We start from the raw sequence: 13,620 nt of genomic DNA, 5'->3' as shown, positions 1-13,620 counted from the left end.
ATTTCCTTTAGCTGCAGACCCGTCTGGCACATCGATTAGGACTTATCTTGCCCCATTCTTCTCTACAAAACTGCTGTAGGTCAGTCAGATTCCTGGGATGTCTGGCATGAATCGCTGTCTTTAGGTCATGCCACAGCATCTCAACGGGGTTGAAGTCTGGACTTTGACTTGGCCACTCCAGAACGTGTGTTTTGTGCTTCTAAAACCATTCTGAAGTTGATTTACTTCTGTGTTTTGGATCGTTGTCTTGTTGCAGCGGCCTGAGGTTTTCCTGCAAAACTTTCATTAATGATTGCAATTTGTCCAGGCCCTGAGGCAGCAAAACAGCCCCAAATCATGATGCTCCCTCCACCGTGCTTCACGGTGGGGATGATGTTGGTGAGCTGTTCCATTTTTCCCTCCACACGTGATGTTGTGTATTACTCCCAAACAATTCAACTTTGGTTTCATCAGTCCACAGAATATTTTGCCAAAGCTTCTGTGGAGTGGCTTTTCGCAAACATTAAACGAGCAACAATGTTAGCAGTGGCTTCCTCCGTGGAGTCTTCCCATGAACATCATTCTTGGCCATAGTTTTACATATAGCTGATGTGTGCACAGAGATATTGGACTGTGTCAGTGATTTCTGTAAGTCTTTAGCAGACACTCTGGGGTTGTTTTTTTACTTCTCTGAGTATTCTGCGCTGAACTCTTGGCATTATCTTTGGTGGACGGCCACTTCTTGGGAGAGATGCAACAATGCCAAACTCTCTCCATTTGTAGACAACTTCTTTGACTGCCGATTGATGAACATCCAGACTTTTAGAGATGGTTTTGTGTCAGGTTTGCGAACAGACAGGTGTGTGTGGACCCAAATACAGGAAAAGTGAAGAGAGGCAAAAAAGGCGGTGCAAAAATGATTTAATTAAGGCCGACAGAAAAAACAAAGTACAAACCAAAACTGAGGTGATCTCAAAAAACACAGTAGCAAACAAAACTCAGGTTACTAACAAAAGGCTGGGTATCACAAACTGACTGAGGCAGAGAAACACGAGGGCTGTGACGTAGGAACGGGCAAGAATTGACACTGGCATGATAGAAGATATTGACGTTGACAGAGACTCTGACATTGACAATGACGCAACAAGGAGTGAAAAGAAACTGGGTGCTTATATACACACATGCAGACAAGGGGTAACGAGATAATGAGGAACAGCTGGGTAATACAGGAGGATGCACTAGGAGCAGTCACCCCAGGTGAAATCAATGGGTAATCACAGGGACAAGTCACACTAGGAAAAAAACAACACAAAACCTAACAGTTTTGTATCCTTTCCCAGCTTTATACAAGTCCACAATCCTCGATCGCACGTCTTCAGACAGCTCTTTTGACGGAGCCGTTTATTTTTTTAATTGTTCATGTTTTCTGTGGGGTATTCGGGTATCTTGTTTTCTTTTCTTTTTTTTTTAACCTTTCCTGTTTAGCTCCTTGAAATGGAGAATGGGAATCTGAGTGTCATATTGGTCTGAACAGTTTTTATGTATCACACTGGAGTATGATATACTCTCATTGTAATTACTCATTGGGCTTCCTTTATCAGGAGAAAGCAGCGAGCACAAAAGGGTTATGGGGGAAAGAGACAGAAGAAAAGAACAAACGACAACAAGAAATACATTACAATTCTACACTAACTATGAATAGAGTGGTACTATCCTAAGCTAATTGTAATTCTGTTGATTACCATGTGGGGGCGGGGGCTAGTGACCGAGGAGAAAAAGCAGGGTGGAGAGTCAGAAAGGGATGTGATTAGGTGGGGTGGAGCACACACAAATCAGCAATGGGAGGTGTACAACCCAGTAAGTGTGGATATGTTGACATCCTATTCTATGCTACCTGATTGCTAATCCTGGCACCGATAGTTTCTCAGCTTGAGTGTCTCTAATTGCATCAGACATGTGATAGTCCTGCAGACAATGCTGTGCGGGGACTGCCCCAGACCCCACCTACTCCCCAGCCAATCAGGGAGGCTGAACCAGCGCAGCACATCCCTCCTCCTGCAGCTCCAGCAAGGAAGCTGCCGCCATCCTCCCGGGACCCAGTTGGGAAAAGAGAGGGGAAGGCGGAAGCAGGAAAGTGCCGAGGATCTGCCATGGGGTGGCACGAGACCGGATCCACCCCCCCCCCCCCCCACCACCACCACTCACACACCTCCACCCCCGCAACTGGCAGCCCAGGCAAAGAGGAGGCCACACCCCGGGAGCATGCCATAGAGAACAAGTGTGGAACCAACCTTCCGCCCTATTTCAGTGGCTGCCAGGTCCCCAACTGGCAGCCATTAGCACCGTGATGGGATTGTGTGGGGAGAGTAGTGCAGTGTATGCATTAAAATAAGAGAGCCCGGCTGAGGGCAGTGGGATCGCCTCATGGAAGATCCCACCACTCCTTGCTGAAGCCTCCCCGTGGAGTATAATGTATTTTGGAATCAACACATATGCTCTCTGGGTGTTTACTTTTTGCCAAAAACAAAACAAGAAAAAGAAACCCTTCATTTTATTCCTATGAAAATTATAACGATTAATATTTAAATTTGCAAACGATTGCCTAATGTTCTAATTTTCTTTGTGGGCCCCATCAGGGTATGGGCCCTTAGAATCAATATCACTTTTCACCCCTATACAGTATACGGCGCCCGTGACTGTATCTATTTTTCTTTTTTTTTTTTCAGGATTTGTCCGCTTTGAGGCGGGAGTTGAAATCTCTGAAAGCATCGCTGGAGGAGCTGAGCAAACGCGTGAGCTCACTGGAGAGCCAACAGCATTGAAGAACCACAAGAAATAGGATATCATCTCAAAAATATGCAAAAGAAAAAAGCTAGAAGAGAAACAGGCTTACATTGTTGCTCCATTATTTTAATATAGTGTTTGGAATAAAATTCGATAATTTCCAAGCATTTGCATGATTTTTTTCTACATACAGAATCACCACAACAGTTAGTAAAAAAAAAAACTTAATAGAAAATCAGTCCTTACAGTCTATTTGAATAACAGTCAAATGCTAACAGTTACTAAATTGGTTGACCTCATTGGCTGCCATCGAACTTCATATGGAATGGACATCTGTCAGCGTCAATGGCAGTGAAAGAATGATGACCCCGCTGCTAAACTTTTTGCTGATGATTTTGGAACCCCGCACCAGATGAAGAAACATCAAGAAAGAAAATCCGCTATATACAGAGTTGCTAACAATCTATTGAATGTCAAACATTATGGAAATGGTGAGGCTCATTCAGTGCCATTTGGACTGGGATAGACCTCCAATCCATTTGGACCGTCCTGGTCCAAAGTTCTTGAATTGAATTGACGTCATTATTTGTTCTCATTTGACTAAGTCTTATTTTTAAAAATGTAGGTAGTCCCGACGACATACCCGTCTTACGTGGTTTCGACTTTACGATGCTGGAGTCTCGTCTGCCTTTTTGTCTCCTGTTGTTTTTCTTTTCTTTTAGTCGCATAAACAGTACCTTATTGTACCTCTTATTTTTTACTTTATTTTATGAATATGACTGTTCTGCCCTTTGGCGAAATGTGTATTTGACATATGCGGCATAGCCCCCTCGGTGGCCTAAAAATGTCATTGCATGTAATTGACTTTCCTATACAGCGTATATGAATTTAAAATTAAGACTTTGCTGGTGAAATGTTGTCAATAACAGTTGTAAAGCAATAAAACAAAAACAAATGAAATGAACAAAAAATATTTTTATAATGGGTCAAAATAACTTTTCGAACAGATCATGTGACTAGCACCTTAGAGACAGTCATTTCCTTTATTTAGCCAAAACTACCTGAGGACAGAAGAGGCAAGATTGATAATGACATAATTTTTTACAATATAAGCTTACAAAAGCGACAACAACTACAGAGTGAGAACCAACGATTGAAGATGTGGACCATGAAACTCCGGAGAACACCGCCAAAATGTTGAGTGGATTTTCAGTTCCACCCACTAAAGACACTAATTGTACAACAGAACCACCACTGGGCATACCATATTCAATGGATGACGATCTTGGCCAAAAGCATAGCTGTCCTAAGCTGCCTGATTAAGAATTCCCCTATAAAATGCTGGAAAATAAAAATAACGTTCAATTTCAATATGTTATTATGAATATTCCAGCATGGAATTTTCAGTCAAAAAGGCCAGCAGGGCTGAAAACCAAAAGTGGTATTTGCCATGTGGCAAATGGATTTTGCCATGTGGCATTTTTTTTGCCATGTGGAAAAATTAATTTTGTCATGTGGCATTTTTTTTGTCATGTGGCAAAATTGATTTTGCCATGTGGCATTTTTTTTGCTATTTGGCAAAATGGATTTTGACATGTGGCATTTTTTCTGCCATGTGATAAAATTGATTTTGCCATATGGCATTTTTTTTAATGTGGCATAATTGATTTTGCCTTGTGGCATTTTTTTGCAATGTGGCAACATTGATTTTTTTTCCATGTGGCAAATTTGATTTTGACATGTGGCATTTTTTTTGGGTATGTGGCAAAATGGATTTTGGTTTGGCACAGTTTGTTGGGGTGGGGGTGTGGGGGTATTACAGCGCATTGACTTGGGTGCCAGTTGAATGTCAATGCGCTGTAGTGTAAAGTGTATAGTCAAAAATCACAGCCACACATGTTTTTCTGCCATTTAAAATGAATAATTTGGACGTGCATATCCGTCAATGGCATGGACGTGCATGGCCTGCAAAAATGACAATTACCCCCAAAAAATGCCACATACCTCCCCCAGAAAAATGCCACAAACCAAAATCAATTTTGCCACATACCAAAAAAATACCACATGTCAAAATTCACTTTGCCACATGGCAAAAAAATGGCACATGTCAAAATCCACTATGCCACATGGCAAAAAAAAAATGCCACAAGGCAAAATCAATTTTGCGACATGGCAAAGAAAAAAATGCCACATGGTAAAATCAATTTTGCCACGTGGCAAAAAAATGCCACATGGCATAAAAAATGCCAAATGGCAAAATCCATTTTGACACATGCAAAAAAAAAATGCCACATGGCAAAATCCATTTTGCCAAATGGCTAATACCACTTTTGGCTTTCACCGTCTCTCCAAAAAGGATGACGTCTCCTGTTTTGCTTGCCGCCATTTTCAAACTGACCATGGTGAGGATTCGTTTTGCAAGAGTGTGAGTGACTGAAAAAAAACTTGGCAGTAAATTGGATACCATCGATCGCAGTTTGCAAAAATTGGCGTCTACTTCTCCACTAGGTAAGACTGAAACTCCCCCCCCCCCCCCCCCCACACACACACACACACAGCTGTGGTTCCTGTCTTTACGAGCATTAGCTAAGCTACTAACCTAGTATATATCTTGTAAGTGAATTTTATTGCTGACACTGCATTTCGGGCGTATCAACATGTTTTGCCCCGCCCACCACAAAAGTCAAACTCCACCAATGGTATTTGATTATAATGTTGACTTTAGTTTTGTGATGCATGCTTTTATATTAGCGCAGGAAGCGTAGAGCAGGTAGGTAAGGGAAAGATTACAGCTTAGCTCAGTGTCTAGCTAGGATTTAGCTCCAACTTATTGGCGAGGACAGTACAATGAAGTATAATACATGTTTTTGGATGGTTATTTAGAGATTTAGGGTGTGTTCAAGCGCACTTAAAGGGTTAATCCTGACTTTCGCGGACTTGCCAGCCTTGGAACGGAACTCGTTCGTAACCCTGTGTCTATCTGTAATTTCATTTGAGTCATCTTTTGTTGTATTAGTTTGAATTATGCTGTCATTGTTTCCTCCAATTTGTTTTTGTATTTTGTTCTTTTTAAATTTGGATACCTATTCACGATTCGAGTTCAACGTCTACCGTCATCAATGGCACTGAAATGATGCGCGGAAATTTTAGGAGATGAAGGGAGCAAGTGAATTGAATTGTCGGCTCGGCTCAGACGTAGTTCTTGCTGGGCGCCGAGGCGCTGTTGGTGTAGTACTTGGCCGTTCCCCCGGAGCTCCCGGACTTGGGCCTGCTGAAGCAGCAGAGGAGGCCGCCCCCCAGCAGGAGGAGAACTCCGGCGCCCCAGCCCACGAAGATGCAGGCTCCCAACTCGCGCTTCTGCGAGCCGATGACCAGCGGGTTGTTGAAGTCCCGCACGATGGTGTGGGCCGACCAGCTGACGGGGATGATGAGGACCAGGCCGGCCAGCAGCAGGCCCACGCCGGCCACCAGGCTGATCTTTGGCTTGGCGTCCTCGTTCTCCACGCAGGTGGTGAAGTCGGCCCCGCAGAAGAGGATGAGCAGACTGAGGGCGGCCAGCATGCAGCTGATGATGGTCATGGCGCGGGCGGCCTGCAGGTCCGACGCTAGGACCAGCAGGGAGTCGTAGTTCTTGCACTGCTGCTGGCCCGTGCTCTGAACGGTACAGGACTTCCACAGGCCTTCTTGTTGACTCTAAAAACAAAAAAAGCCAAGAAAATTGTGTTACACGCCCGTTCTGCCCCAATGGAATGAAATGCAGAGGTGGGTACAGTAGTCAAAAATTGGACTCAAGTAAGAGTGGCGTTACTTTCAAATAATATTACTCAAGTAAAAGTAAAAAAGTGTTTGGTCGAAGGAAGTAATGGGTAACATTGTGAGTAACTGCTTACAATGTTTGATTTTTAAAAGTGTCAAGTTCAAAAATAGATCCTTAGGTCGCTGGTTCGAATCCGGCTCGAAGGACCAAATAAATGTCAAGTTCAAAAATAGATCCTTAGGTAGACATTGTAAAATTACCCAAAAATAAGGAGAGAAGACACTCAGTTTTCTTGGCCAAGGAGAACAAAAAGTGACTAGTGACAGTCACCAAAATTGATCTCCAGAAAGAAATCCTCCTTGGTATTTTATTTAGGGGTTTGTCCTAAAATGGGGTGTCGACCTAAGGGAGGGGAGAGCAAGCTGGAGACACCCATGTGGTTTTCGATTGGATACGTGTGTGCATGTAGGTGGAACTAAGTAAATACACGTGTTTAAGCAAGAGCTCATGTAAACAGTCAAAACAATCATGGAAACAGTCAAAATGACCCAGACACTTCAGTTATGTAACGCCGCGGCCATGGAAGATGTCCTCGGATGGAAAATCGTCCTCGAAGGTCTAGACGAAAGTCCAGACGCCAGGTGCTGAAGATGCCTCGGAAGGTCTAGTTACGCAATGATGCGGCCATGAAGCAAGGCAGTTGTCATCCTGACCCTCTTTTACTCTTTGTAACACTTAAGCATTATACTACAACCTGTTATAGCGAGCAATAATCATTTACTGGTTATATTAGTAAGAAAAATATGGCAATATGTAGTGTCTATGATATATATGAGCACAAGCAAATATTCAATCAATCAATCAAGCAAATATTTAATCAATTAAAACCTCGATAATTACCTCAACAAAAAGCATTGGAATTTTTTTTCTCAGAACAAGGTTATCTATTTGAACTGTTATAATTATACTGTATACAGTATACAGTGAGGACACCCGCAGCTTATAGTCCAGTGCGGTTTATCTATGAACAAATGTTGTTTTCGTGTCAAATTTAGTGGGCGGCGGCTTATAGCCAGGCGCACCTTATAGTGTGAAAATGACAGTACATTTTCCTGAAAAAGTTACACAAGTAAATGTAACGCGCTACTACCCACCTCTGATTAAATGAACCTACGGGATACGATTTGCCGTACAAGTCTCACCATAACGATGTTCTCACCGTACGTCAATAAAAAACTAAACGGTACACGGGTCGGGAAATAAATCTACAGTATACTTTGAGACATCTGTTATAGAGAAAAACAAGTGGGAGGACTGGTTTTGAATGCTCATCTTGGACTGCAAGTCAAAAGGAATTGGTTGACTCGACCCGTAAATGGCAGCCTACATAGACACTATTCAATATCGTGTCCACTATATTTGGTAGCAAAACCTTTACAAAACAGTGACATCTTTTTAAAACAATGTGTATGACAGAAAACACAGACAAGAATTGAAAAGCAATTTCTGCTTTTGCACTCCTCTTTAAAATAACCTGCTGTATTTTAAGCCAAAATAACAGTTATTTTTGATAGAACAATTTGTCTATATGCTGCCATTGCAGATTCATGAAGCCCCCGAACTATTTTTCATTTGTCCGTTTTACCCTGGAAACCCCCGTTTACAGACGTCGCGCAACCGCTTTTGTTTCAACCCAGCCATAAAAAGAATGTACCGTATTTTTCAGACCATAAGTCGCAGTTTTTTTCATAGTTTGGCTGGGGGTGCGACTTATACTCTGGAGCGACTTATGTGTGAAATTATTAACACATTATGTATTGGAGTGACACTGACGGTTTAGCAAACTTGTTAGCATGTTCTTTCTGCTATAGTTATAGTTATAACTCTTAATAGCTATGTTACCATACCGGGCATGTTTGCATTTCGTTGTTCATCATGTAACATTATCATGCTGCCCACTTATTCAGCATGTTGTTCTCTATTGTATTTTTATTTTAAATTGTTTTTCAAGATGACATATATGTTCTATGTGTTGGATTTTATCAAGTAAATTTCCCCCAAAAATGCGACTTATACTCCGGTGCGACTTATATATGTTTTTTTTCTCTTCGTTGGGCATTTTATGGCTGGTGCGACTTATATTCAGGTGCGACTTATAGTCCGCAAAATACAGTAAGTAATTATATTTATTATTCAAAATGTCTGTCATTTTTAGCTTAGAATCATGAATTGATGTCTAATATTTCATTTAAAAAGAAAACGACTTTAAAAAATTATCTACTCGCATATTTTAAACTTTTTAACAAATGACGTCACAATGAAAAAAATGGTGTCTGTAAATAAGTGACGGGTATCTACCTCATAACTATCACTTAATTGTATTTTTTTGTTACTGTCGCATTTTCCCCGATATGTTACATGATAAATAATCGATTCAAACAAAGAAAAATTGAAAAAAAAAAACGTTTAAAAGGGTAAATATATGAAAACGAACATCTCGGCCACTCCTTGATGTCTGCGATTTCTGCATTGCGACCCTTGTTATATTACCGTGTTTCACCCATAAAATCCCTCCAAAATCCAGCTGTGGCCATTCACAGCTGTGTCTTGACACTCGGTGATACATGCAACAAGGAGTTTTGGGATCAAAAAGAGGTAAGTACGCAATAATATCTTGTTAAAATCACGGCGTCTTTAATTATGCTCTTGCGTGCTCTCACCTCCAGTTAGGGTTTTGCTATTTAAAAAAACATTTTATTTTAAATGCCCTCCTGTTCAAAATTTTTCTTCCCCCAGAAAATTGAGATTTTAAGCTTTTCAATGATGTATCACACATGCATATAGGACAATTTTGTAATTTGGCCAAACTGGGGGTCTGAGAGCGAAACTTCAAGTCACCTGAGTGTTTTCCTCCGTATATTCTTGGCAGGGCCATATCAATAACCTGAAGTGAGTAACTGACCCACCCAAATGTACAGTAAATGTATTCCATTTTATGTACATTTTTCAACTTACCTGGGCCGTGACGATGTTGGCGCCAGTGAAGGAGGAAACTTTCCAGCGAGGTACGGCGCAGCACACGATGGCCCCGATTAGACCCAGCACCCCCAAGGCCACGCACACGATCTGAACGCCCGTGGACCCCATTCTGCGTGCCAGAAAAGATTTAATGATTCAGTTAGTTTTTTTAGCACTTTAATGAGGAGTTGCGTTGGTTCAATTTAATTTGAGGTGTTTTTTCCCCTATTTTTTTCCATTAGTTTCAGGACCAGTAGGGTCAGAACCTAAACATAGGTTATCAGGGTGGGGGGCCGTAATTTCAACAAGACCCAGGAATAGGAAAAACACTCCCTAAATAAACTTTTTTCTCATAATTATAGATTGAGGGTACCCTAAAACTAGGGCTGTCAAACGATTAAAATTTTTAATCGAGTTAATTACAGCCTAAAAATTAATTAATCATAATTAATCGCAATTAATCGCAATTCAAACCATCTATAACATATGTCATATTTTTCTGTAAATTATTGTTGGAATGGAAAGATAAGACACAAGATGGATATATACATTCAACATACGGTACATAAGTACTGTATTTGTTCACTATAACGATAATTCAACAAGATGCCATTAACATTATTAACATTTTGTTAAAGCGATCCATGGATAGAAAGACTTGTAGTTCTTAAAAGATAAATGTTAGTACAAATTATGGAAATTTTATATTAAAACCCCTCTTAATGTTTTCGTTTTAATAAAATTTGTAAAATCTTCAATCAAAAAATAAACTAGTAGCTCGCCATTGTTGATGTCAATAATTACACGGTGCTTAAACCCATAAAATCAATCGCACCAAAGCGCCAGCAGAGGGAGACAAAAAACACAAGTAACAAGTGGGCATGACACTGTGCTGTTATTTTAATCTGTTTGAGCGGGGCATATGCGTTAATTTCGTCAATTATTTTAACGTGATTAATTTTTAAAAATTCATTACCGCCTGTTAACGCGATAATTTTGACATCCCTACCTAAAAACCACTCTAACCTTAACCCGATTGCTTGGCCTAGACCTGTGGCTCAATCGTGTACTACAAGTATATACAGTGGTATGAAAAAGTATCTGAACCTTTTGGAATTTCTCACATTTCTGCATAAAATCACCAGCAAATGTTAGCTGATCTTTGTCAAAATCACACAGATGAAAATACAGTGTCTGCTTTAGCTAAAACCACGCAAAGGTTATATTTTAATGAGGATAGTATGCAAACAATGACAGAAGGGGGGAAAATAAGTGAGCGAACCATCACATTTAATATTTCGTGCCCCCCTCTTGGCAGCAATGCCTTCAACCAGACACTTCCTGTTGCTGCAGATCAGTCTGGCACATCGATCAGGACTAATTTTGGCCTCTTCTCTACAAAACTGCCGTAGTTCAGTCAGATTCCTGGGATGTCTGGCATGATTCACTGTCTTTAAGTCATGCTACAGCATCTCAATGGAGTTCAAGTCTGGACGAATAGAACGTGTATTTTGTTCTTCTGAAGTTGATTTACTTCTGCGTTTTAGATCATTGTCTTGTTGCAGCATCCATCCTCTTTTTAGCTTCAACTGTCTGACAGACAGCCTCAGGTTTTCCTGCAAAACTTTTGAATTCATTCTTCCATGGATAATTGCAAGTTGTCCAAGCCCTGAGTAAGCAAAACAGCCCCAAATCAGGATGCTCCCTCCACCACGGTGGGGATGAGGTGTTAATGTTGGTGAGCTTTTCTATTTTTCCTCCACACGACATTGTGCGTTACTCCCAAACAATTCAACTTTGGTTTCATCAGTCCACAAAATATTTTACCAAAACTTCTGTGTAGTTTCCAAGCGCCTTTTTGCTAACATTAAAGGGGTAACAATGTTTTTTTTAAGACAGCAGTGGCTTCCTCCGTGGAGTCATCCCATGAACACCATTCTTGGCCATATAGTTGATGTGTGCACACAGATATTGGACTGTGCCAGTGATTTTTGTAAGTCTTTTGCAGACACTCTCAGGTTCTTTTTTTACCTCTCCGAGTATTCTGCGCTGAACTCTTGGTGTCATCTTTGGTGGAAGACCACTCCTTGGGAAAGAAGCAACACTGCCAAACGCTCTCCATTTGTAGACAACTTCTCTGACTGTCGATTGATGAACATCCAGACCTTTGGAGATGGTTTTGTATCCTTTCGAATCAACAATCCTTGATCGCAGGTCTTTATAACAGACAGCTCTTTTGACCGAGCCATGATGCAAATCAGACAATGCTTCTCATCAAGACAATTCTTACCAGGTGTGTGTTTTATAGTGGGCAGGATCGCTTCAAACCACTCATCCATGATTGGGCACACACCTGACTTAAAATGTTTGGTAAAAATTGGTTTCAATTGCTCTTTAAGTCTCCTTGGGCAGAGGGTGCACTTCAATTATTTTCCCCCTTCTGTCATTGTTTGCATGCTATCCTCATTAAAATATGACAACCTCTAAATTTTTGCGAGGTTTAGTTAGTACAGACACTGTTTTTCATCTGTGTGATTTTGACAAAGATCCGATCACATTTGAAGGTGATTTTATGCAGAAATGTGAGGAACTCCAAAAAGTTCAGCTATTTTTTCATACCACTGTAAATAATTTATAATACTAATTGGAAAGTAAACAATATTTTGGTGATTAGATAGAGGCAACTCTCCAAAATATTGATGTAAAAAATGTTTTTTAAATAAATATACTTTTTTTTCTTAGGGTTTTTGGAAAGTATTTTTTCTCTTCTTTTTTGTACAAAATAATTTTCTTAACCAATAAAAGAATTATACCATTTTCAGATATAGTTTTTGTGCCAGTGGATTGGGACTTTTTGACCCTGCCCACCAAAAATTATCCAAACAGAAATGATGTCACACCCAGAAGGAGCTGTCAGTTTTAGGAGGCTGCGTGCCATCCGTAGGTGTTCTATTCTCTTGTTCGCGTGTGAGCGTTCTGTCATTCTGTCAACATGTGCGAGCTCGCTAGCACAGATTTGTTCACTAATTCTGCTTGTGATGTCACAACCAGAATTGCTGAAAATTCCCTGATGCATTGTTTTGGGTAGGATTACTGGTAAATTGTTTTTAAAAAGGCGCAGATTTGAGTGCCAAATTGGTTTTCTGCATGTAACATGCAGTCATTTTCATGTTTTTGACATGCAGGTCACCATTTCATAGCAGCATTAAGAAGAACGTGTCCAGGCAGGCCCGAATGGCGCCGCAGCTTTGCTTTGCTTCACCACCCATGCGGAAAAAGAACAAAACCGCTCCCTAACAGCCATGAATCCAACAACAAGGAGACACCAGCGCTTCCTACATGGGAAATGGGTGTAGTCCTCCATTTAAAAAAAAAACAAACAAAAAAAACACTTCTTATGGATTTCTTGGATTTTCTTTTTCTCTAATTTCCCCCACTTTTTTAATTAAAAAAAAAAAAATCTTTAATTTTGCATATCATTTTATGATTTTCTCCCACTTTTTTAAGTATTGATTTTCATCATCTTGTTTGAATTTTACATACTTTTTCATTGTTTTTTTTTTTTTTTACCTGATTGCCTGCCATTGACAACGATAAACATCCAATTGATTTAAACTTCTGCTCATCTTTCAGGTCTGGCAGCAACCAAATGTTTGTTTTTTTAGTGGCGTTCTCATCAATTTTATTTTAATTTTGGATTTCTTTGGGAAGTTTTCGCGTCTTTTTTTTTTTTTTTTTTTTAACGACAAAGACAAAACATCATGAGCCCAAGCAAACTTGTGACATTATGAAAAAAAAAAAAAAAAACTGACTGCAGGCACAGTTTTTTTTTTAAAGGAAAAAGTCAGAACTTGGTCTCCTTCAGAGTTTTTAGCACTCAAATCAATGCAAAAACAAACAAACATCATCTTGCAATCCATTTGACGGAAAGGAGAAAATGTCCTTACCTTACTTAGAAATGCGACTGTCTTGTCTTTCTTCTTTGTTCTTGTAATTTGATGGCTCCTGTATGGATTGTGTGGAGATGCTGGGACAAGATGGGAGTATTTGTAGAGGAATGCGAGGTGCAGGGTGGGGCCACT

At 40.3% G+C, this 13,620-nt stretch overlaps 2 protein-coding genes across 3 annotated transcripts in view; one reads left to right on the top strand and one right to left on the bottom strand.

Annotated features, from left to right (window-relative positions):
- The window catches only part of coro1a (coronin, actin binding protein, 1A), a 21,943-nt gene extending 18,449 nt beyond the window's left edge, over positions 1-3,494 (top strand). Inside the window, exon 11 of the mRNA XM_057817503.1 lies at positions 2,706-3,494. Coding sequence (XP_057673486.1) covers positions 2,706-2,801 — 96 coding nt within the window. The 3' untranslated portion in view covers positions 2,802-3,494. The remainder of the gene's footprint in view (positions 1-2,705) is intronic.
- cldni (claudin i) lies at positions 2,853-13,620 on the bottom strand. Of its 2 annotated transcripts, none has more exons than XM_057817504.1 (3): positions 13,486-13,620; positions 9,536-9,668; positions 2,853-6,456 (listed from the first exon to the last, which is right to left on the bottom strand). In XM_057817504.1, the coding sequence occupies exons 2-3, from the start codon at positions 9,665-9,667 to the stop codon at positions 5,953-5,955; spliced, it is 636 nt and encodes a 211-aa protein (XP_057673487.1). In that variant the 5' UTR covers position 9,668; positions 13,486-13,620; the 3' UTR covers positions 2,853-5,952. The 2 variants fall into 2 exon arrangements, with proteins under 2 accessions (XP_057673487.1, XP_057673488.1); XM_057817505.1 differs by having other exon boundaries at positions 13,491-13,614.

This window comes from Corythoichthys intestinalis, chromosome 16 (assembly GCF_030265065.1).
Source record: "Corythoichthys intestinalis isolate RoL2023-P3 chromosome 16, ASM3026506v1, whole genome shotgun sequence".
Taxonomy (NCBI): domain Eukaryota; kingdom Metazoa; phylum Chordata; class Actinopteri; order Syngnathiformes; family Syngnathidae; genus Corythoichthys; species Corythoichthys intestinalis.
Note: the sequence above shows the minus strand (reverse complement) of the source record. Positions and strands in the feature narration are given on the sequence as shown.